At 48.4% G+C, this 21,562-nt stretch overlaps 3 protein-coding genes across 3 annotated transcripts; 1 reads left to right on the forward strand and 2 right to left on the reverse strand.

Moving 5' to 3' along the window:
• Positions 1 to 828: 828 nt before the first annotated feature.
• ctu2 (cytosolic thiouridylase subunit 2 homolog (S. pombe)) lies at positions 829 to 4,107 on the forward strand. The gene is made up of 15 exons (XM_068741111.1): positions 829 to 1,040; positions 1,118 to 1,192; positions 1,275 to 1,353; positions 1,421 to 1,480; positions 1,573 to 1,633; positions 1,726 to 1,835; positions 1,994 to 2,232; positions 2,307 to 2,442; positions 2,547 to 2,678; positions 2,754 to 2,845; positions 2,947 to 3,050; positions 3,143 to 3,317; positions 3,531 to 3,597; positions 3,685 to 3,743; positions 3,830 to 4,107. Exons 1-15 carry the CDS (start codon positions 985 to 987, stop codon positions 3,879 to 3,881), a joined length of 1,497 nt encoding a protein of 498 aa, XP_068597212.1. The 5' UTR covers positions 829 to 984; the 3' UTR covers positions 3,882 to 4,107.
• Positions 4,108 to 4,282: 175 nt separating this feature from the next.
• On the reverse strand, positions 4,283 to 6,428 carry cdk1 (cyclin dependent kinase 1). The gene is made up of 7 exons (XM_068741129.1): positions 6,383 to 6,428; positions 5,886 to 6,042; positions 5,555 to 5,678; positions 5,091 to 5,261; positions 4,850 to 5,013; positions 4,615 to 4,756; positions 4,283 to 4,447 (listed from the first exon to the last, which is right to left on the reverse strand). Exons 1-7 carry the CDS (start codon positions 6,417 to 6,419, stop codon positions 4,325 to 4,327), a joined length of 918 nt encoding a protein of 305 aa, XP_068597230.1. The 5' UTR covers positions 6,420 to 6,428; the 3' UTR covers positions 4,283 to 4,324.
• A 3,396-nt stretch (positions 6,429 to 9,824) lies between these two features.
• Positions 9,825 to 20,034, reverse strand: LOC137895621 (heterogeneous nuclear ribonucleoprotein L-like). The gene is made up of 14 exons (XM_068741110.1): positions 19,648 to 20,034; positions 18,247 to 18,365; positions 17,726 to 17,835; positions 16,925 to 17,052; positions 16,506 to 16,591; positions 16,330 to 16,426; positions 16,029 to 16,101; positions 11,786 to 11,857; positions 10,965 to 11,182; positions 10,696 to 10,817; positions 10,371 to 10,572; positions 10,219 to 10,276; positions 9,993 to 10,091; positions 9,825 to 9,880 (listed from the first exon to the last, which is right to left on the reverse strand). The coding sequence occupies exons 1-14, from the start codon at positions 19,888 to 19,890 to the stop codon at positions 9,825 to 9,827; spliced, it is 1,683 nt and encodes a 560-aa protein (XP_068597211.1). The 5' UTR covers positions 19,891 to 20,034.
• Between the last annotated feature and the right edge of the window lie 1,528 nt (positions 20,035 to 21,562).

A 21,562-nucleotide genomic window follows, 5' to 3' on the forward strand; every position in this document is an offset into this window, starting at 1 on the left:
CCGTGTGTTCAAACTGCGTTTAGCTAGCGTGCTAGCCGTATTTGAATATACACCGAGCGAACATGGCGGCGTTTCGATATTCTCATTATAAAGTCATCTTCAATGACCCAAAACATTACTTTCCCGTGGGCGTGGGAGGCATGCTGGGAGGAGAGTAAATATTTAGAGCAGCGCTCGTGTCCGCTCGAGGATGACCCGAATAAAAAAAGGTAGATCTACAAACCCACGGAGGACGTGGATCGCTGCATCCACTTGGTTGTCAGATCAGCGGTTTGAGTCGAACGTCACTGAACGCTCGTGCGCGAAGGCGAGGCCACAACAAAAGCCCTCCGCGCGCGTTGTTCTCTTGGAGTTGTAGTCCTTTTCCTCGGTTACTTTAAGTACTGCGTTGTTCTGTGAAACTACAATCCCAGAATTCTGTTGTGCGGCACGTAGTTAATGTCATAAAGTGGATGAAGTTGATGCGGAGGATGTTATGTGTGCTTTTTAATTGGACCATTGTGTCTGCAAATAAAGATTTGATTGATTGATTGATTGATATAGAGTGACATCATATGATTAAAGATTATTTACAGACAGTCTCAGCTTTTCTGTGTTTTATTAACAGGATATAAGTATTGAATAATTATAAGATAAGGCCTGTATAACAATACATTTTGTAATTGCTCTTTTTAAATTCATTTTAGTCATTATTTCAATCTGAATTGTAGTTAGTTCCACTCCCTGCCATGTGGTGGCAGTAATTAAATGTTCTATTGCTTTACAACCATACAAAAAAAACTGTTTGCGTCATCAACGAGCGCCACAGCCAAGTTTAGAAACAACATACGAAGGCTTCGCCGACAAACATCAGGTGTTATAACAGAACGTCGAGTAATCGGTGCTGTTTTACGGAAGCTTTATAACGTTTGCCGGCTCTGAGTGACGTCAGGTAGTCAGTATAATCCGCCTTGTAGACCACAGAGATAAACTAGCTTGTTCACGATGTGCCAGGTGGATGAGGACTACAGCGATCAGCTGGAGCACGCGCACCTGCCCAGGTAGGTCGTTGCATCAGCGTGCTCGTCATCACGTGCTGTTTCACGCGAGCGTGGCTTTCAATCCCTTCGTGTTTTAGCGTCTCCAAGAAATGCGTCAAATGCAAAGAGGCGCCGGCGGCTGTGGTGATCAGAGCCGGAGACGCGCACTGCAGGTGAGGCTCCTGTTTACGTTTTATCCGTAAGATCAAAGGATGCAGGATGTGCTGTTGCAGATGTTTCCTGTCTCCGCCTTAGGGCCTGCTTCAAGGAATTCTTCATTCATAAGTTCAGAGCCGTGCTGGGCAAACACAGGATCCTGTTCCCCGGAGAGAAGGTAGCGCTAGAATGAGGATTCCCTCTGTCCGAGCTGGACCGGCGTGACCGTCTGTTCCCGGCTGCAGGTGCTGCTGGCTGTGTCTGGAGGTCCTTCTTCCTGCTCGATGCTCAGTCAAGTCCAGGAGGTGCCTTTAAACGGAGAACCACAGAACCAGGCTATCGTATCGGTGCTACAGAACCTTTTGTTCTGATTTGTTTTGTTTGTTTTTCCTCTCAGGGTTTGAGCCAGAACGCTCACAAGAAGCTGAGATTCTCGCCGGGCATCGTCTTCATCGATGGTAAGCGTAGCGTGGTCGAGGGGGGGCGTGTCCTCATGTGAACACAGAACACATGTCCCGTGGCGGTGTGTTCCGTGCGTCTCTTTCCCCAGAGGGCGGGGCTGTGGGTCGGTCTGCGGAGGAGAGAAGGCGGACGGCGGTTCAGCTTCAGGCTGTCTTCGAAGCGACCGGCTTCCCCTTCCACATCGTGCCTCTGGAGCAGGTCGGTGCGGAGGCGATGGCGATGGCGGCTTCTCCTTCGCCTCAGCAGCCGGATGCGTCTGAATTATTACCAGTTTGCTTCCCAGTTCAGCCACTGGGCTCTGTACTGGGAAGGAAACCCCCAGATGGGAGCCCTGCTAATATCCGACCTCCTCTCAGGTCCTGGATCTTCCCGGTTCGGTCGTAACGGCGGTCCCTTCGCCTTCAGAGCGACCGGCCGGCGCGTACAAAGCAGCCGTGGATCACTTCATCCAGAGCGGGGGCAGTTTGGCAGCACGGGAACCGGAGGAGCCCCCCCGGCCTGAGGTGGGGGGGGGGGCCCACACAGCATCGCTGCAGCAGCTGATCCGCTCTGTTAGAACTCTGACGGCCAGAGAAGACCTGCTGAACACGTTGAGGTGCGCCCAACACGGCGCCAGGTCCGGTCCGGTCCCCCCCCGTCCTGACCCGGCTGTGTCCCCCCCCCTCGCAGGCTGCATCTGCTGGTCCACACCGCTCGCACCGAGGGCTACAGCAAGCTGATGCTGGGAGACAACTGCACCAGACTGGCCGTCAAGCTGCTGAGCAGCATCTCGCTGGGCAGAGGAGCGCAGCTCGCTCAGGACACGGTGTGTGTGTGTGTGCGTGCGCGCGTGTGTGCGTGTGCGTGTGAATAAGACGGTAGCAGAACCGCCGTCCTCTGAAGCTCGTATCTGTGCGTCCGGGTCAGCAGGGCTTCTCAGACTCCCGGTTCGGGGACACAATACTAGTCCGGCCAATGAGGGACTACTCTGCGAAGGAAGTGGCGTACTACAACCGCATGTTTCAGGTGGCCTCGGTTTTCACCCCGGGCCTAGACACGAAGGTGAGACCCACCAACGTCCGGAGGGGGTCCCTGCCCCCCCCCCCCGGGCTGTCGTGATCTCGTGTTCTTCCGCAGACGCCAGATAAAGCCAGCATCCAGCGTCTGACCGAGAGCTTCGTCACCAGACTGCAGGCCGACTTCCCCTCGACGGTCAGCACCGTCTACAGGTCGGCACGGAGTCACAAACGCGTCGTCGCTCTTCCGCTCCGCAGGGGACGGTATGTCGTGGCCCTGGGAGCCCCTCATAATGGAACCCTCCGTCCCGCAGGACCGGCGAGAAGCTGCAGGCGGCAGGTGAGAGCGCCTCGGCTGCCGGCCGGAGCAGCAGGTGTCTGCTCTGCATGTGCAGCCTGGACGCCGCCACCGCGGCAGGTGAGTGCATGTTTAAAAAACAACCTCACATAGATGGTTCAAGTCAATGTGTGGATTGTACATGGTGTGTGTGTGTGTCCCCCCCCCCCTAGAGAATGCTTCAGCGTTCAAAGCCACGCTCCTCTCAGAGCGGCTCTCCCAGGCCAAACGTCCAGGAGCGACTCGGAGCGCCTTGGAGACCCCGAGAGGGGACTGCTCCTCCGGAAGAGCAGAGGATTGTGGGAGCGCAGAAGGCGGGGGAGGGGGAGGCTGCTGTTCTCCTGCCAGGTGAGGGTGGAGTGACTTCTGGGCGGGTAAAGTCGCGCCAACGAGCCGCTCTGGAACGTGAACGTCATTAGATATTAATACAATTATACTGTTAAACCGTGTTTTAGCAATAACTCGGCATTTCCTGCTAAATAAAAACCATCCCACGCGTTCATGTCAGACCCTGAACCCGTCGCGATGCCTTTGAGTCCCAGCGGTGTTTTTAAATCACAGGGCAGCGGAGACGGACGATCTGAAAAGCCTTTTGTGCTACAGCTGTCGGCTGACCGTCAAAGACATGGTGAGTGGACGCCTCGTACGGGACGTCTCTGACAACGGGGGGACGTCGTCCCATCAAGTTTTCTTCTTCTTCCCGCTTTGCTTCTAGTCGTCGCTGGAGCACCTCCCGCGGTACATCCGGTCCGAGGCTCAGAGGAGGCAGCGGAGGTCAGGAGAAAAGCTTTCATTTAGGCGGTTCCTCGCCTGAATCTTTGCTAGACAGCCAATCAGAAGCGAGGCATTTGATCCCGCAGGTCTCAGATGAGAGAGGAGATCAGCGAGTTCCTGCTGGAGGACGGCGATTAGAAGCGATGCTAAATGTTCGACCACTGAAGCAAGAATCTGCGGCGAGCGTCCAGTTCAAGTAACGGATTTCAGAAGTTCTTCACGATTTCCAGCTTCGGGCTGAACGTTCGGAGGTTGTGTATTTTTGACCTGGTAAACCTTCTTCACTGCTGTCGACTTTGATTATTTTGTTCTCCACGTACATTAGAAATGTCCCACAAGACAAACGTACGAATAAAAGCTGCTACTCCGACACACTGGATGCTTACTTTGCTTCATCTGAAATCAGCTTCGGTTAAACGTTGCATTCAAGACGTCGCGGAAAAAGTCAAAAGTTCAAACAACGAAGTTTTGAAAGTCCCAGAAAGTGCAGTTTTATTGAAAGTCGTAGAAAAGACAAAACAACTGAAAGGTCTCCGATAATCTTCACACAAAAGTATTTACAGATCGACAGTTCGCTGCGTCTACGACTCGATCCTGTCGATGCTGGCGGAAGGCAGGGTGGACTTGTCCAAGTCCTCAAAGTAAGGGTGGGTCAGGGCCTCGCGGGCAGAGATCCGCTTGGGAGGATTGTACGTCAGCATTTTCTACGACAGAGAGACGAGTGGTAACGTTACTTCAGCCCGTTCTGGAGGCTCCGCTCATTTAGTGTTCATCAGTTCTTACGGTTTTCCTTCTAGTCGGGACTAAAACAGAACGCGCGTCACCATCATGATGAGGCGTGCCGAGTTCCACCCCGAGCCGCTGCTCTTACCGCCAGCAGGTCAAGGCCATTCTTGTCCAGGTTCTTCACCAGCGAGGACATGCTTCCGGACTTCCATTTAGGGAACGTGTTCTTGTAGTCTGGGAGGCTCTCAACATCCGGCCACACATCGTTATTCGGGGTCCCCAGAGTCCTGGAAACAAACGGAACACGGGACTCGTCACGCCGGACGGAAACCGGGTTCAGGTTCTCTCTGGAGTTCCAGCGATCGGTCGGCGCGCCAAACCTGAAGATCCGGAAGAGCTGGTCTATTTCGGAGTCTCCGTGGAACAGAGGCTTCTTGGTGGTGAGCTCGGCGAAGATGGTGCCGGTGCTCCAAACATCCACGGGTGTCGAGTACCGGGCTGAACCCAGAAGGACCTCCGGAGCCCGGTACCACAGAGTCACGACCTGGAGAGGAACCAGATGTCTCTGGGATGAACAGAACCCGTCTGCCGTACCCCGGCGGAGCGGCGACGGACTCTCACCTCGTGGGTGTAGACCCGGACGGGGACGCCAAAAGCCCGAGCCAGGCCGAAGTCGGCCAGTTTGATCACCCCCTTATTGTCGATCAGGAGGTTCTGGGGTTTCAGGTCCCGGTGGAGGACTCGGCGACAATGGCAGAAGTAAATGCCCTCCAGGATCTGGTACAGGTAGCTCTGAAAGGTGGAGAAGGACGAGGCGCTCAGAGTTCTGGCTACGAGACGGACGGTCCAGCGCGCCGGTTTAAATAAACGCAACCCCAGTTGGATCCCCACGGAACAGAATACGTGGGATTAGGATGAGGAACCATTTCATTGGTTCATTTATTCTAACAGTCGGCCTGCTAGAGGTCATTTGTAACCAGATAAATAATAGAGAACACACATTAAACAATAAAGAGTTAAAAAAAACAAAAAACACACACGTTAAACACAGGCTGCACTACTCTGGGTGAGATCTGAACCCTCACCTTCACCAGCATGGGGTCCATGTACTGGCCGGAGGGGATGGAGTCCAGGTACTTCTTCAGGTCCATGGACAGGAACTCAAAGATGAGGTAGAGCCGCGACTCCTGCATCAGGACGTCCAGGAGTCTGGACACAGAAACGCACACGTTGATGCAGGTTCCTGTTGTGTTTGTGCATTTTAAGGATTTGGTTTGATGTTTACACGAAACGTATCCCTGTACCCCGAAACGTCACGCAAATCCCGTACAAAAGGAAGTCGATGTTTGTACTTTACACAAAGGCGAATATTGTCCCCGACAGGTTTTCTCCGAGGCCGCGGAAGCGCTAACGTACCGTACGACGTTGGGGTGCTTCAGCTCCTGAAGCAGGGAGACCTCTCTGACAGCCGTGCTGGGAACCCCCTCCTCCTCGCTCTCCAGGCGGATCTTCTTCATCGCCACGATCTGCCCTGTGGCCTTGTGCCGGCCCTTGTAGACGACCCCATAGGTACCTGCCAGAAGAGATTCTAACATGTAAAAGGGAGTGCTGCAAGCCACCAGGGCCCCCCCCCCCCCCCCAGGGCGGGTCCAGGTCAGTCCAGCAGGATCAAGCCTCAAAATCAAAATGATAACATTTTGATTTTATTTAGCTCCTGATCTATTGTGGATACAATCTCCAAAATGGAGGATGTTTGTTCAGGATCACGCTCTGGGATCCTTTCCCTCCTGGTCTAAACAGAATCATGATGTTGGAGGACACAGCGCTGACATTTCTACCTTAATAATATCAACAAACCAGAGGAATCAATGGAAGCCATCTTTAAACAAAGACCAGAAAACGAGTTGACCAACCTTCTCCAATTTTCTCTATTTTCAAGTAGTCGTCCATTTCTTTTTTTTTTGCCTGAAACGAAAAACAACATGCCGTCAATAATCAATAATGCTTCTCCAACCGTCGTAGAACAGCTTCAGCGAACATCTACACGTTTAAGTGTATACTTTAAAAAATAAAACAAGTATTAGTACGTTTTGAGGAAATGACATGAAGGTACTTTACTTAGAAGCTAAGTTTAACATGACGCCGTGAATGGCCTAAATCGACATCTTAACAGGGAGAGAAATGTTAATTCAATTATTTACCCCTTAGCTTAGCTATGAGCTAATAAGCTTGTAGCCGTGACACCAGTGGAAGTTGGCGTTCACAAAGTAACGTAAGCGAATGTTGCAGATATTTAAAATCTCCACACTGGATTTCAGTTCACAGCTGTTGATTCTTTTACGTGATTTTAAATGTTAAATACATTTTTTTCCTTTTTTTTTTTTGACGAGCCATTGACCGTTTCGTCACGGGAAGAGCTAGCCAAAGTACGGTCGCTTAACTAATGCCAAATCGTCACCGTTTAGCGGCAACTGACCTATTTTATATTCTCATTACATTATCCAAATGTCCGACTATTCGCATCGTGTCACAACCGCTGATAAAACGCTCAATAATCACCTGAACGCCTCGTTTTGTGTCTCCTGTACTCTGTCTGTACAAGGACGCTACCGGAGCGCTTGCTAGTCTTTTGAATATACAACAGAGGCCGCGGTTCAAAACAGACCAATGAGATGAAGGAACGTTTTTTAAAGCGACCAATCAGGGAACGGGAAGATATCACGTGTATTAGCGGGAGCGAAGGCGGCAACTTTGTGTCAGGGACAGTTAACCCCGAGTTTTGTTTTCCAGGCTCTTTTTCTTCCGCCACAGTAAATAGCGCCTATCTAGTTTTTATTATTTATTCTTTAAGAATTTGCATTTGCATTTGATAGAATGTGTTCAGTCATTGAAGAGCAGTTCTTCATTTGTTATCTCAGGGGCAAACATTTTTAGTCTTTGAAACTGTCCTGTTCAGACATAGTGGAAAGTTTCTGACTGACTGCCGAAAATACCATTGTATAAGTACCGGTACTACAATATTGTGCTATAGAGAGTATTCTTTTATTTAACCGGGTCTTGAACCTTTTCCCATCAGGGTGAATGGATGGATGCATTATTATTCATCCCACAAGCAACCTTTCATTATGTTGTAAGAGCCCCGTATAAATATGGACTTAATAACATATTTTAAATTGAAATGCCAAAATAAGTTGTCGTTTTCATAGCATATTCTAATTTGAGAAATCCAGTGCAGTTTATATGTAATTTATGTAAATTAAAAGTACCAATCTCACAGTATTTCTGTTGATTACCCTTTTGTGACCCAAAAAAAAAGAAGCATTTTGTTTTACGTGAAAGCAAAAATGTGATAAATTGTAAATGAACAGACGTAAGAAGATTTGTGCTGTGTGGAGCTTCCAGCCCCAAACCTGAATTTATTCAATTTGAGCATGTACACGTAACTTACCACCACAGAGACTGCTAAATGACAATATAGTTAAACGTGTTTTTCTAAGTCTTTTCTTTGTACTTATGGACTATTAACAACATGAAACCTTGGCAGATATATCTGTGGATCTGTCTCATACGGTTGGTTCTCTGATTAAAAACTCACATCGTCTTCAGAACAACAACAGCCCTCATTTAACAAACCCTTTTAAAGGTTTAAAAAGAATAAATAAAACCTCCTAAGAAAGTACAGCAAGATTCAGGTGATGTAAGAGACATACGAGCAACATCGATATGAGCGGAGCGAGTGGGCTTCAGCTGTTGAAACTCATCACACCTTTTCCTTATTTACACGTTATGTACAAAACGCGTGCCTTAATTCACAAGTGTGATTCATCCTGGAGAAAAGAAAGAAAGCGTTTTATTATCGGTCTGCTTGAACCGATAAAAAGACGCATTTTGATCCTGTGCTTCACCAAACAACTGGCTAACAAGAACATTGGGTGCCTCCATTTGGAGCCTACGCATTTTAGGTAGTTTATTTATTCACACATTTGATGCAAAATTCGCAATACATCTAAACATTTAATTCTCAATGAAAATACTGCATGGAAAGAATTCAAATGCGGTCTAATACGACAAATCAAAATGCCCTGTATTATTATGCAACTCCAGTGGTTTTCCATTGGCAGCGCAAATAGACACTGTAAATATCTATAATAATAATAATCTTTAAAAGGAGCACAACATTTTCTAACACGTGACATTGATTTTACATTCTGAAAAGCAGTTTAAAAGCATTAAAATAATACCAGGTATTTCTATCACACATGCACAAATGATGAGTTTGTGTGAACCAACACTGAAGTGGACTTTGTACAGTAGATTGATCAGAGTGGGAACCCGTCTGTCCACCCGTCTTACACTTGGTATTGAAATGAGATCTCTATCTGGACATGTTGAGCAGACAGCAAATGATTTGATCTTGTCTCTGTGCTCACAACCGGTACTAAAAAAAAATTCATCTCTTTCATCCAGTGGAAAAAAGGAAATAATGATTTGAGCTGCACCAAATAAGTTGCAGACTAATTTTTAAAGAATTACACGTAGCTGTTTGACGGATTTTTGACGCTGAATTAGAAGAAACTTTTAAAATTATTTCTCTGTCAACTTTATAAAGTCGGGAAATGCAACACATTAAGCCTGATTTAAATATTCTTAGACGAGATCTAATTTTTACGAATGTGCCGTGATTTCCACACCAAAATAATCCCTCGTGGTCCAACCCGAGATATTCTTCATACACAGGAGACTTTGGATGCTATAACATCAGATTCACGACTCATATCTGCTTCTTGCTATCTGAATAATGTAACCATAGAATTTAGAGCAGGAGTTTTACTTTATTTTTATTTCTTTGGGGCGGGGTCAATAGCACTAAGCTTTACGATGATTGAAGATAGCAAAGTGCCCACATTCTGTTGAATATTCTCTCCATCACAAAACAATAAGTAAAATCTGTCACTAGAGACGCCTACTTCAGCCTCTTTGCTCAATTCGAGGGTAATTTCATCTAAAACGGCTACAATCTGGACACCTTTTTCCTTCCCCAGTTGTTCGGATGCAGATCCCATTTTAATACCAGGTGTAAAATCGCTGTCTGTTTTGGTCTACAAGTTTAACATGCAGTGAAGACTTCTGGGACACACACACCAGCGCTGTCCTCCAGACGTCCCCCATGAGAATAAGTCATTGTTACTGTCATTTTACAGTCACTGGATGTTAGGATGATTAAGTCTTCACGCTTTTAAATCACCTCTCTGGAGCATCTCCCTCTCTCTCTCTCTCTCTGTTCGTGTATCTCTCTTTATATTTCCTCCACCCGTGTCATTGGGCAGTCAGAGGTCAAACAGCAGCTGTTGTTGTTTATAGATGAGACGATGTGGAGAAACACAGCTTCAGGGTGTATGGGTTGGACCCATCTGAAACCACACACACGCACACACACACACACACACATAACTGAATATAAATCTATCTTATGTCCATGTCTACATGTCATCAAGCAGCATCGAGTGGACATTAAGTACTTACTGGGGATCCTGATCTGGTAGTGGTTGAGAACAGTAAGAACCTCGATAGCGTCTGTCTTACTGTCGAACTCTAACAAGCCGGAGATGGTTTTAGAGGAGGCTGAGAGAGAAGGAGACACGAAGGAGATTAAAAGGGAGGGATGAGAGGGAGGAAGAGGAGGAGGAGGAAGCGATCCACAACAGTGCACAGATTTTAAATACGTCATTAAATCAGAAGAAGAACTTACGTTTGGCATCAAACATCTTGTACTTGACGAAGCCGGGCACGTCGTGCTCCGTGCACAGCTGCCAAAACACGTGTGTGTATAAATGCATGTACCCGGTATCTGCACCGCCCTGCGTCATCACCATCAAAGACTGGACGCTGACGCCGACGTACCTTCAGCAGATGGTCCTGGGATACGCATGGGGGCACGTTGTAGTAGTGTAGCACTGCAGAGGGGGGCTGGATGATGTTTTTGGACGCCTGCCCGGCGCTGCTGAAGCGGTTGTTCCTGGTCATGGCAAAGTCCTTGTAGCTGCTGCTGCCGTCCTCCAACTCAAAGACCTGGCTGGGGATCACTGCGTGCTGCTTAGACACGCTGCACACAACGACACAACGACACAACAGCTGTCAGATCCAATGCTACGCTACTAGCATGCTTATCCAGGTCAGTCATTGCCCTGTGTGTGCGTGTGTGTGTGCGTGTGGATCTGCCGCTCACCAGACGTTCAGCCTCTTGCCAAACACCTTGATGCTGTTCAGGTGTGTGATGGCTCGGTCCACGGCGTACTCGTCTCCCATTTCCACCAGCGCCGTCCCAGGAACGCTCTTCATGAACTTCACCTGCAGCCACACGTGCTCGCTGTCAGATGGCGGTTCGTATTTGTTTTTGGCTTGGTTCTGTGACGTTTTTAAGATTTCCCATTTTCCTGGTAATTAAGAGGAATGCCGCGAAGCACGCATTTTATTAAAAATATAAAAGACACCTACCTTCTCTATGTTTCCGTAGAGGCAGAAGAGGTTGAAGATGCGGGTGCAGTTCATCTTGGATGGATGGAGGCCGCTCACCATGGCAACAGAGCTGGGGGCGTGGCCGGAGTATGAGGACGATGATTGGGGCAGAGGGTAGGACACCATGTCTGGAATGTCCACTGAGTTGAGTTTGTACCTGCTGTTGCCTGGCAGAGGCAGCAGGGGGCAGGGCGGACCTGAGGAGGCAGAGCCAATCAGACGTCGTTCGGGTTCATTGAAGACGAGTTAAACTAGAAGCCCCTCCATTACTGCAGCCTTTAAGCCCTGAGTCACACTCCACGTTCACCAGACTTCAATGACGGCCGCACCTTGAAGCAGCACACAGATCTAACCAAATGTAACCAACAAGCAACTATCTGCAGGCTCCTCCTCCTCCTCCTCCTCTGACTTCATTCTCACAACGCTTTAAATCTGGGTGTACATGTGCTGTTGATAATTAAAACAAGGCATTGGATTAGGTGCAGTGTTGGATTTCCAAGTATCACTACCACACATGTAGTATTTAATGACTCTTCTCACTTCCCATTGTGTGTGTGTGTGTGTGTGCGTGAGTGTGTGTGTGTGTGTGGTGAGACATCTTAAATTAAAGACAGTGTAATTGACAGGGATCCGTTTCAGGTGAAGGTATACCTACTGCTACGCATGACTGGCCCTCTGCACCTATGCTGATTGAAAGTGTGTGTGTGTGTGTGTCGAGTTTCTCCTCAGAGGTATGGGGACTATAGATGAACTAGCTACAGATTCAGTTACGTGTGTGTGTGTGTGCGCGTTGGTTTTACCGTAACTGTTATCACTGTAGGATGATGGGTGTTCTCCTAAAATAGCTTGTCTCTGCCGGCCTTTTCCACGGTCTGAAACACACACAACAACAACAACAACAACGTTATGAGATTGTGTGCTGGAACCACAGCAACTTAAAGAACAATGGGATTCTTTCTTTTCATGAAGAGTCATTTAATCCAGAACAAAGACAATATTTTTACTGTTCATATTTTCCCTTTTCCTAACAGGATTGAGCTGGGGGGAGGGGGGGGGGGGTTCCAGCCGGTTTGTCTGCCTGTGGATTTGGACCCTTTAGTGTCAACGACGTGCTCAGATATCGGCAATTCACTTTTTTTTTTAGAATTAAAGAGCTAATGTTGTCGATAGAAATGGGACAAAATAAAAATATAAATATGAACCCAAGTTGCAAAACAATATCAACCTCAAGGTGGCGCCGTAGTAGAAACAGCATGACAGATAAAACTATATATAATTATACATTCAATAATGAAAGGGCCCACCCGTATCTTCAACTTGTAACCATGGAAACCAAACCCATTGAAATGGTAAATGTTCACAAAAGGCACCGCTTCAGAACTGGGTCAGAATGTTTTGTGAAAGAATATAGAACAGTTTTTGGGTTATGCTATGAAATGAAATGTGTACCCCCCCCCCCCCCCCCCTCCCCTCACTTCATTATTGGGGGGGGGGGGGGATATAAACATTTAAGGTTGCATCTTGGCAACGTGTTCTATTCCTCAGCCACATATTTTCTCCTCCAACTTTATTACTTTGGCTGAATGTCAAACGACATTTCTGCTGTACTTCCGGTTTGTCCCGTGAGGGGTCGCCACAGCAACCTAACCTTCCCCACTTCACCCTGTCCTTTGCAACGTCCTCCCCAACACCTGCCACTCTCATGTCCTAACAATGACTAAAATAACTCTCGAGCAGGACATCCTGGTCTAAAGCAGTCCCACGTGTGGCTGCTGCAGGCCAACGTAACAAACATCATTTGTAAAAAAAATATATATTCTTGACATGACTGATAACCAACACTGTACTTGTCCAAACTACAAATATGTCCTTGCCATGTTGATTTTTTTTTTTTCATGTACTTGACCTGATAAAATAAATAACAACAATAAAAGGAAATGAAAGGACACAAATGCACTTTAAGGTCAAAATGGAGGTGAGTAAACAAACGCTAAACAGCTTCAAGGTGGTTTTATTGATAGAGCGGTAGAATGATACAGAGGGATGAGAGACGGTACCTGTGAGGCATCAAGCTTTCTTTTTTTCTCCCTCAGCACGACAGAACATCAACCTGCGTTACATCATCGTCATAGTAACAAGAACATGTTTAATCACTCGGCCTGAGGATACACATCATTCTGTGGTACAGATACACAAACACAATCAATATTATACATTTGAGGCACATTGAAATGACACTGACCGCCCCCCCCACCACCCCGACACACACACACACACACACACACACACACACACACACTGAATGCTCTTAGTCCACGTTCAGAGGCGGTCCGGTTCTTTTAAAACTGTGAAGACTCATTTGAAAAACTGCCAACTCAAGCTAAAACAGAAATATTAAATTACACACAATCTGATTTTCATTCTGTCACGCATGGATGGAATTATCCTGAAAACGTCTGGAACCCCCTCAACGACCGACGCGTCGTTTTTTGGGGGGTCATATGGAACTGGGACAGCGAGCGGCTTCGCAGTGAGCGAGGCTACCTCATTACCGCCGGGGGGTTTAGGACCATTTTGTCATTTGTGTTTCCTGCAAACATTTTAGAGTACTAAATCGCACCGTATTGGGTCGTGCAGCTGGATCTGAAGTACGGGGGGGGGCAAGATACAGGATCCAGATGCAGAAACGACGCCAGTCAATTTATGATCACAAAAAGATGGCAGGATTGTGAGGGAGACAAAGGTCAAATCCTGAATCGGCAGTCCGAGTCCGGCCTAGAGATCCAACAGAGAGCAGCCGAGAATCAGAAACTACAGGCAGAGGGGACCCGTCAACTGCAACAGGCGAGGAGGAGTGTTCTCCTCCACCCTCGACCCCGACGGGGACTTTGTGCAAGTTGATCTGAAGCAACATGAGCACTGCCTCAACACACACACACACACACACACACACACACACACACACAGTGTGGATGTAGGCTACGGGCAAGACAATGTGAGACTGAAGAGAAAGAGGAGCCGAGTGAACCGGACAGCGGATGTGTAGATTGTTGGACGGCAATATAGAGAAATGGAGGGAGAGGAGTCGGTTGAAAGATGAGAAGTAAAGGAGAGAGGCAGAGGTGGAAGGAGAGGAGAGTGAGAGAGAGAAGAGTGACACGGACGCCCAGAATTTCACCCCTACTGACCCAAAAAGCACCAGAAAAGCTCGGCGCCATCGAGGTGCGGCCCGTCGTCCAATCGGACTCCTCTCGGTCGGTCTTTTCAGTGTGCCTCCAGCGAAAACAGAAAACGGGGGGGGGGGGGCAGTTCATGATGCTATCAATCAATTCATCACCCATCCTGAAAAGCTGCATCAGTGAACCTCACAGAGTCGATGACACCGGACCAGCAAGGCCATCGCTTTTAGTTTGAGTTGTTAGGGACCGTTTCCACAGCAACCATTTCAGACGGAAAGAGAAACCTTTATGTTTATGTTTATGCTAAACACGGGACCATCTACAGCCGGACACGTGAACGAAGCCATCCTGGGATGGGCTCGCCATCGCCGGGGTGAAACACTCTGATGTCACGAACAGGAATTCCAGAATTGATTGAATTAAATCACGAACTGACCCCGACATCAATCTCATCACACAGTCGAAGACGTTTCATAAAGACTCCTCGGCTGCGCGTCGCTTATATGACAAAGAGCATCTTGAACCTTCAGGTCAAAAATACATCAATACATATCAATATTCATGTCCATGCAGGTGTCCGAAGGTACAGTCGGTGTAAACAGGGGATTCAGGTTAGGGCTGTCACCATCAGAGGGTTCGTGCCGGTGCACAGACGTCAGTCCGTTAGCGTTAACGCTACTCGGTTTACATGAGTGTGTGTGTGCGTGGACGGAAGTGAAGGCTGTTCTGGTTACGGGCCTGCGGGTCGGGGCTGATTGAGTTAAAGGGGGGGGGGGGGGGGGCTGCTAGGCCCTTTAACTTCATGTTGTTTCACTCAATCGGAAATATTTCAAGGACAGGGACGATTGGATGGGCGTGATATTCGTTAGTTGCATCAATGCTCCGGCTGTTACACAGAATTATACTACAGTCATGTACCTACAAACAATGTCCGTCTTTCATGGACTCAAGTCCAGGCAAGAGTTATTCCATTTAACCGTGACCGGGGCCCCTTTTCCTTTACGATTTCAATGGTGGCTATTCTTGTCGTTAATATTTGCCGTGTAGAAGTTTTGTTTGATCGCGTTTTGCACATCACGAGCGAGAGTTCTGTATCGTGACAGCCCTAATTCCGATGGACAGAGAGTTTTATTCTGCAGCCTCGCATGTTGCGTCTGGTCCACAGCGTCGAGCTTCTAACCACTAAACACTTCCAATTGGATTTTTTTTTTTTTTTCAGTGAACACAAATCTGGTGTGGCCGTCTGGCACGACCCGGAAAAGCTCCAAGCGCTGTGTGGACCGGACGCCGGGGGGGGGCATGCGAGGCTGCTTCTCTGGGTGGAGGAGGATATCAAAGACACAGGAAGTAGCTAGATGGAAGGAGGAGGTGCTACTGGAGTCCTGCAGACAGAGGTGGGGCCTCCTGGGCATGTTGAAGCAGCAGCTGCATGGCGGTCAGCAGGAGTGAGATCCACCCCTTTCTCCCTCTCTCTCTCTCTCTCTCTCTTTGCTGAGTTGCAGGAGGTGAAGATGGAAGAAAGCTGCTGTGCATGGTCAGCCTGACGTCCACTCCTTTTTCTCAGTTCTCTCTCCCTCAATGTTTCTCTCTCGCGCTCCTCAAGCGGAGGTGAAGGCTTGTAAGAGGCCGGTGATTGGCTGCTGTGAGCGTGCTTATGCCGGAGATGGAGAGGCGGAGTCTTGGTGTGATTGGAGGTTTTTACGGTCCAAACTGTGAATGACTACGCTCTTTATCCGCGGTCCAAGGCGGAGACTCGCAAAAATGATGGTGAGAACTAAGATCGTTTTCATCTACTGATGTAAGGAAGTATAAAGAGAAAGACAGACACAGAAAGAGAGAGAGAGAGAGAGAGTGCATGTCTTACCTCGTCTGACCAGGTATGGTTTAGTGTAGTCCCAGCTCTCATTATCATTCTTAATCACGTTCAGACGTGTTGGCTATTGACACACAGATCAAATAGTTCATTAGGAGGATTTTAAATCTGAAATATTTTACATTTTCATCCTTACTTATTAAGTGGGGTCCCCCAAGGTTCAATGCTGGGCCCCATTCTTTTCTGCCTGTGACTCATTTACTGTCATATCTTGTTGTTATCAATGCTAATATGAGCGCAGCAGGAATACGCCCGGCTTGTGGCTACTATCCATGTGTATTGGCCGTCTTACCCTTGCATATTCTATCTTGAGTGTGCAGCAACCAGCGTAGATGTCGGCTCCGTTCAGAGCGGCTTTGGCCTTCTGTGCACACTGAATGGATTCGAACCTTTAGGATTGAGGTCAAGGAAAGGACACCGATAAACGCCGCATGGAACGACACGTGTTGATACGCTCTGTAAGGATACTCCACCATGGCCTGGATTCCATTTCGTTTAAAGATGACGATCCTCAGGACGCTGCCAATGGGGTTACACACTGTGTACAGAACATCCTGGGCCAAAACAGAACAAGAAAGAATGAAATTCAACACTCAGCATGCTATCAGGTCAATTATACGAGTAGAGGTACTCAAAGGTAAGAGATAAATAATTACAGACTGATGAGTCATACATTTTAAATCCTATTTTTCCTATTTAACACTCCAGACTTCCTGAAAGGTACAGAAGCCAGCAGAAGTATAAACCGGTCCCTCCAAGAAGGTCTCCCCTGATTTAGAAACACTGGGTATCCAAGTAGGAAATGTGTTTTTTGATTTGTATGACAGAAGAAAGTGATGCAAAAGTCACCGGCAAAGAGGAACTCCCAGATAGGAAGTCGTGATTACCGTAGTTATCGGGTAGAGGGGATTCTGGATGGACAGCAGGAGGACCTTGTTGCCGCTGTTGGGGTTGTCAGCATTGGTCGGCCTGGTGATTCTCTTTGATGTGGAATAATTGAAGTACGCCTGCTGGCCTGTTGGAGAACGTTGTGACGACGACGACAGTTAGAAGCAGCACCATCTAAGCCCCATTCTATGTTGGGTTTACAGAAACGCACTGTTTATCGGCTACAGATCAATGCAAAGCTTTCATTTTGAACATTGAACACAGAGCGCTGCCTTCACTGACTACGGTCTGAGATGATGCAGCCGCCAGAATATGATAAGAAAATCAGATGTCGCTAAAACACGAAGCCAACATTCATAGATTTAGCAGCAGACTCCCAAAGTTGTTGTTTTTTTTGCTGAGGCTCAACTTTATGTCTCAAAAATAATTCCATACTTCATTGATCCCTCGGACGGGACGTTATTCTCTGGATTCGACCCCTCTTTGAAAGTTTTCCCAGTCACACAATAAAGGCTATAAATGCCCAAAGAAATGACAAAAAGGTCTGCCAAAGATCGGTTCCAGATGAAGTCCTGGATTCTTCCAGATGAGCCGCCTGAGTGAATCCCATTGGATCGGAAATATCTGGAGGGATTTGCAAAAGGTGTGTTGCAGAACGCTTTCCCGGGAACATTCTTTGACCCTCCAGGAAAGGGCTAAGATTCCTCGGGAACGCTCCGGAAGCTGGCGTCTGGATCCGCATCCCGTTAGCGGTTCTAATAATAGACCTTATGTTGGGTTGGACCGTCCGGGGCTCGAACCTGCGATGTAAACCGGCTCCTTGGCGCCACAGGACACGCAGCGGTCGGCGCTCTCCGCTGCGGAGAACTCCACGAGGGCCTGACGCTTGAACGGCATCATCATCACGTAGCTGGGAACAGACAAGACGTCAAACGCACGGGCTCGCCGTTAGAACCGCCGCCACCCGAGCACGAATAGAACCGGACGGAAACCTGCCGAATCAGTGCGGTACGTTCAGACCCACGTACGTGTGCGTGTGTGTGTGTGTGTGTGTGTGTGCGCGTTTCCTTGTAGCTGACTGAATACTACACCGTGCGGGGGGTGTGAATAATGGAGAAGGAGTCGTTTCGAGTGGAAACTGCAGCATCACAAAATGTTTTCTTCAATTATTCAGCCCCGGCAAACATCTTTACGCTGAAGCTTCTTCTTTTTTTTTTTTTTTTGGTGCTTAATGTGTCTCCATGAATATTTATTTATGTTCAAACGCTTGACGTTGAAGTTTCTGCTGCACGCACGTCGCGCACACAGATTGCCGTCTCACCATATTGGTCCAAACTTCTCCAGGGCGTCGATCAGGTCCGCCTCCACCACGGCCTCGCACAGCCCCCGGACGTGAACGACGGGGCTGGGCGAGATGCGATGGGAGTCCTCGCCGTTATCCTGCAACGCACACGGTCAAGCGGTTACGCCCGGCATCGTGTCGACGCGTAGCTTCGCATGCAGACGTGGGAAATGGAGTTAAGAACAATGATCTACTCTCCATCGAGGTAGCGAATAAAAACACTTTGATCGGAGATGGAAGTATTTCTTTCTAATGACAATAGAAGGAGGTTTTCCTGGTGTTACTGTAAGAACATTCCTGCTTGGATGCAAATGCTCTTCTGGGTTTTCTTGCAGTTGTTTCTCCGTTCATCTCTGTTTCAGGCGTCACCGGGCCGACCAATCAGAGACGAGCGCAGAGCCCTTTCTGCGTCGTTCCTCCACCTCTCCCTTTAGTCTATTTATAGGCAGGCAGCTCCACTGGTGAGCGATCTTCACTTCCAAAACGTATTTAAATGGACATTTTGATATGGGACACCGGGTGTGATTGATGCTGACGGCCCAAAACAAGAAGAAATAAGTGTGTGTGTGTGGGGGGGCAACAACAAATACATTTACGTTGTCCCTGGTAACTTTCAATGGCACTTTCAAAACTGAAATATCAAATAAATAAGTAAATATAACACCTAATATTTTTCAAAATATCAAATTGCATCTCTCCAGAATGTGAGACTGTACTTTCGGCTTGTCCCCTTAGGGGTCGCCACAACCATCAAAGTCTGTCCTCTCTGACCTTGTCTCCAAAACGTCTAACCTTCACTGTCCCTCTTATTGTCTCATTTCTAATCCCGTCCAACCCGGTCCCTCCCAAGGAGAACCTCAGCATCTTCCTCTCCTCCACTTCGTCTGCGCTGACAGAGGAACTGTTGCAGCGCTGCAGAAACTGTGTTCTGTTTTTACACCTCGGCTAAAAACCGCTGCTGCAGATTTCTGGAACAGAAACTTTAAGTTCTGGTTTCGCTGTGGAACTCTTCGTCGACGCTCCTCATCATCACCTCGGTGGAAGGCTGCAGCATCGCCGAGCTGTTAGCCGTTAGCCTGACTGTCAGCCGTGTTTAACTACAGAGGCTGAAAGGAAGCGCTTCAGGGGTCGAGTCGAGTGAATTTTGGATTCAGGTCTGAATTCAAGTTGAAATAATTCCTTCTGAGAACTTTTTAACCCCCCCCCCCCCCCCGCGGCGGATTTCTCTTTGTGCTGTTTGTCCTGCAGACATCCTGTTTGCGTCGCGCCACGCTGACAGCAGGTAACCCGTGACGTCAGAGGCCGGCGCGCGCGCGCGCGCGCTCGACTGCGATGCTCTACCGCAGAGAAACGTTAGATAATATTTCTCCGCCTCCTCACCTTCCGTCCTCCGCCTCCTCCGCCTCCGCCTCCGCGCTGGCTGGCGCTCCACCGGGCCCGGTTGTCCGCCGCCGCGGACTCCCCGTTGCCTGGCAGCGAGCCGGTGTCCGAGTCCTCGCCCTCCTCCAGCTCCTCCTCTCCTTCCTCCCTCTCCTCCGCCTCCGTCGCCCTCTCCTCCGTTTTCAGCCGCTTCGCCGCCCTTCCGTACTCCCCTTCCTGTCCGGTTCCGTCTCCCGTGGACATGGCTACCGTCTTGGTGGACCTGTTGGAGCGCGGCTCTGGTTCCGGGCGGTCACAGCGAGCCGTCCATGTCTCCCGTTGTCCCCGTGGTGTCTCCTCCGCCTCTGCGTCCCCCTGTCTGTCTCCGCGTCCTGACGGACACCACTGATTTTCCTGTGTGGAGGTGTGAGCGGTCGGGACTCGGGATAAAGTCCCGCCCCCCTGCTGGTCTATCATTGGCTAAAGCGTTCCCTGCGCCTCGGAGACTCGGCGCGTGATTGGTCGGTGTCCGCTGACAGCTTTCCACGCTCCGCGGAGGAGAATGGAGGTCTGGTCCAGGGAGACAGAGACAGAGACAGACCTGGAGATGTGCTGCATCACGAGGGGGACGCGTCGTTTCAGACACATGTACAGCTACAGAGGTCAAGCCTCATTAAATATTCAATGTCCAAGTCCCCCCCAGAAGGAGACACGTCCTTCTATCCCAAACTACGGCCCGCAAGCCGGATACGGCCCGCCTCCACATTTGGCCCGGCCCCCTGAACAATCCCAGAATAAAAAAATAAATAAAATAAAAAAACTATTTTTTTTAAATTATTATTATTGGGGGGTCAATAATGGTATGGGGTGCATTTAAGAGGGGTCATTAATTCAATCTTTTGTTTCCTAAAAATAATATTGATAGTGAAGAATATATTAAGGACATCAGACAGGAATATTGCACTACGAACAGGAGAGCGGTCGTATAGTTAAAGACATCCCGAATAAAAAAGAACACTCCAGCGATGCCCCGCTGCTAAGAGGAGCATCAGATAATTAGAGCAGATATAATTAGATCGTCTTCAGAAGGGATGAGTAGGAAGTGTTGTTTGATCTGGAACATGGTGAAGTGTCGTTTGATCTGGAACATGGTGTTCACCAGCACAGAGAACACGGCCTGGACGGCGGCATCAACATTCAGCTTCTGATACATCCTGACTTTTAGTTCTAGTGCAGGTCAAAAAAATGCCAGATCCAGCAGGAACAAAGCCGAATGCAGAGGATTTAAAAGTTCCAGGTTGTTTTTTTTATGATGAAAGAAATGAGATCTGTGTCTGGAATCTGATTCTGATTCTACTTCCCGGAGTTCAGCGTCGCCCCACCTGCGACTCTGCTTCAGGTGCAGCTTGTCCTCTTGTCCTCTTCCTATAAGGAAAGATGTGAATTCTTGAGGTTTTTTTTTATTATTATTCTTTGCCATAGTTACAGTGGCTTGTCGTCGGGCAGAATGGGCCTGTAGCTGAGTAATGACCACGTGGGGGGGGGGGGGGGGGGGCAATAAGAAGAGTCGTGACTAATGTTTGATGTTAACGTTGTTTGATTGTCTGCTGGATTTTGATGAGACCCGGTAGGAGGTTCGGCCCGTGAGGCGAGACAGAACCAACCGCGTGGATCCGAAGCATCTGGACTTGATCCAGATAAAGGTGTCGCTCGGGTTCTTTCACGCTGGAGGTTTTACCAGAGGTGCTCGGACCAGGTGGAAAATTGTGGCTGTTCTGGTTTGAACGGATCCAGGTTCTGGGTGTGTTCTCTGAGGGTTAGGTATAAATATGAATGCAGGCGGACGTTTTTAACCCTTTATTGCCCAACGTATCATATTTGATACACATGGCCTTTCAGGATTTTGATTTTTCCAGAAAAAGCTGATAGATACAAG

This window comes from Brachionichthys hirsutus, chromosome 7, assembly GCF_040956055.1.
Source record: "Brachionichthys hirsutus isolate HB-005 chromosome 7, CSIRO-AGI_Bhir_v1, whole genome shotgun sequence".
NCBI lineage: Eukaryota > Metazoa > Chordata > Actinopteri > Lophiiformes > Brachionichthyidae > Brachionichthys > Brachionichthys hirsutus.

Excerpts from the sequence above, each read along its gene's own strand:
- ctu2 (XM_068741111.1), top strand. The coding sequence starts at position 985 with ATGTGCCAGGTGGATGAGGACTACAGCGATCAGCTGGAGCACGCGCAC. Across the intron at positions 1,041-1,117 it reads GAGCACGCGCACCTGCCCAG|CGTCTCCAAGAAATGCGTCA; the intron begins GTAGGTCGTTGC and ends TTCGTGTTTTAG. Across the intron at positions 3,744-3,829 it reads GCTCAGAGGAGGCAGCGGAG|GTCTCAGATGAGAGAGGAGA; the intron begins GTCAGGAGAAAA and ends TTGATCCCGCAG.
- cdk1 (XM_068741129.1), bottom strand. The coding sequence starts at position 6,419 with ATGGACGACTACTTGAAAATAGAGAAAATTGGAGAAG. Across the intron at positions 6,043-6,382 it reads AATAGAGAAAATTGGAGAAG|GTACCTATGGGGTCGTCTAC; the intron begins GTTGGTCAACTC and ends CTCTTCTGGCAG. Across the intron at positions 4,448-4,614 it reads ATGGCCTTGACCTGCTGGCG|AAAATGCTGACGTACAATCC; the intron begins GTAAGAGCAGCG and ends TCTCTGTCGTAG.
- LOC137895621 (XM_068741110.1), bottom strand. The coding sequence starts at position 19,890 with ATGTCCACGGGAGACGGAACCGGACAGGAAGGGGAGTACGGAAGGGCG. Across the intron at positions 10,818-10,964 it reads TCTACGGAAACATAGAGAAG|GTGAAGTTCATGAAGAGCGT; the intron begins GTAGGTGTCTTT and ends GTGTGGCTGCAG. Across the intron at positions 10,573-10,695 it reads GGCAAGAGGCTGAACGTCTG|CGTGTCTAAGCAGCACGCAG; the intron begins GTGAGCGGCAGA and ends CGTTGTGTGCAG.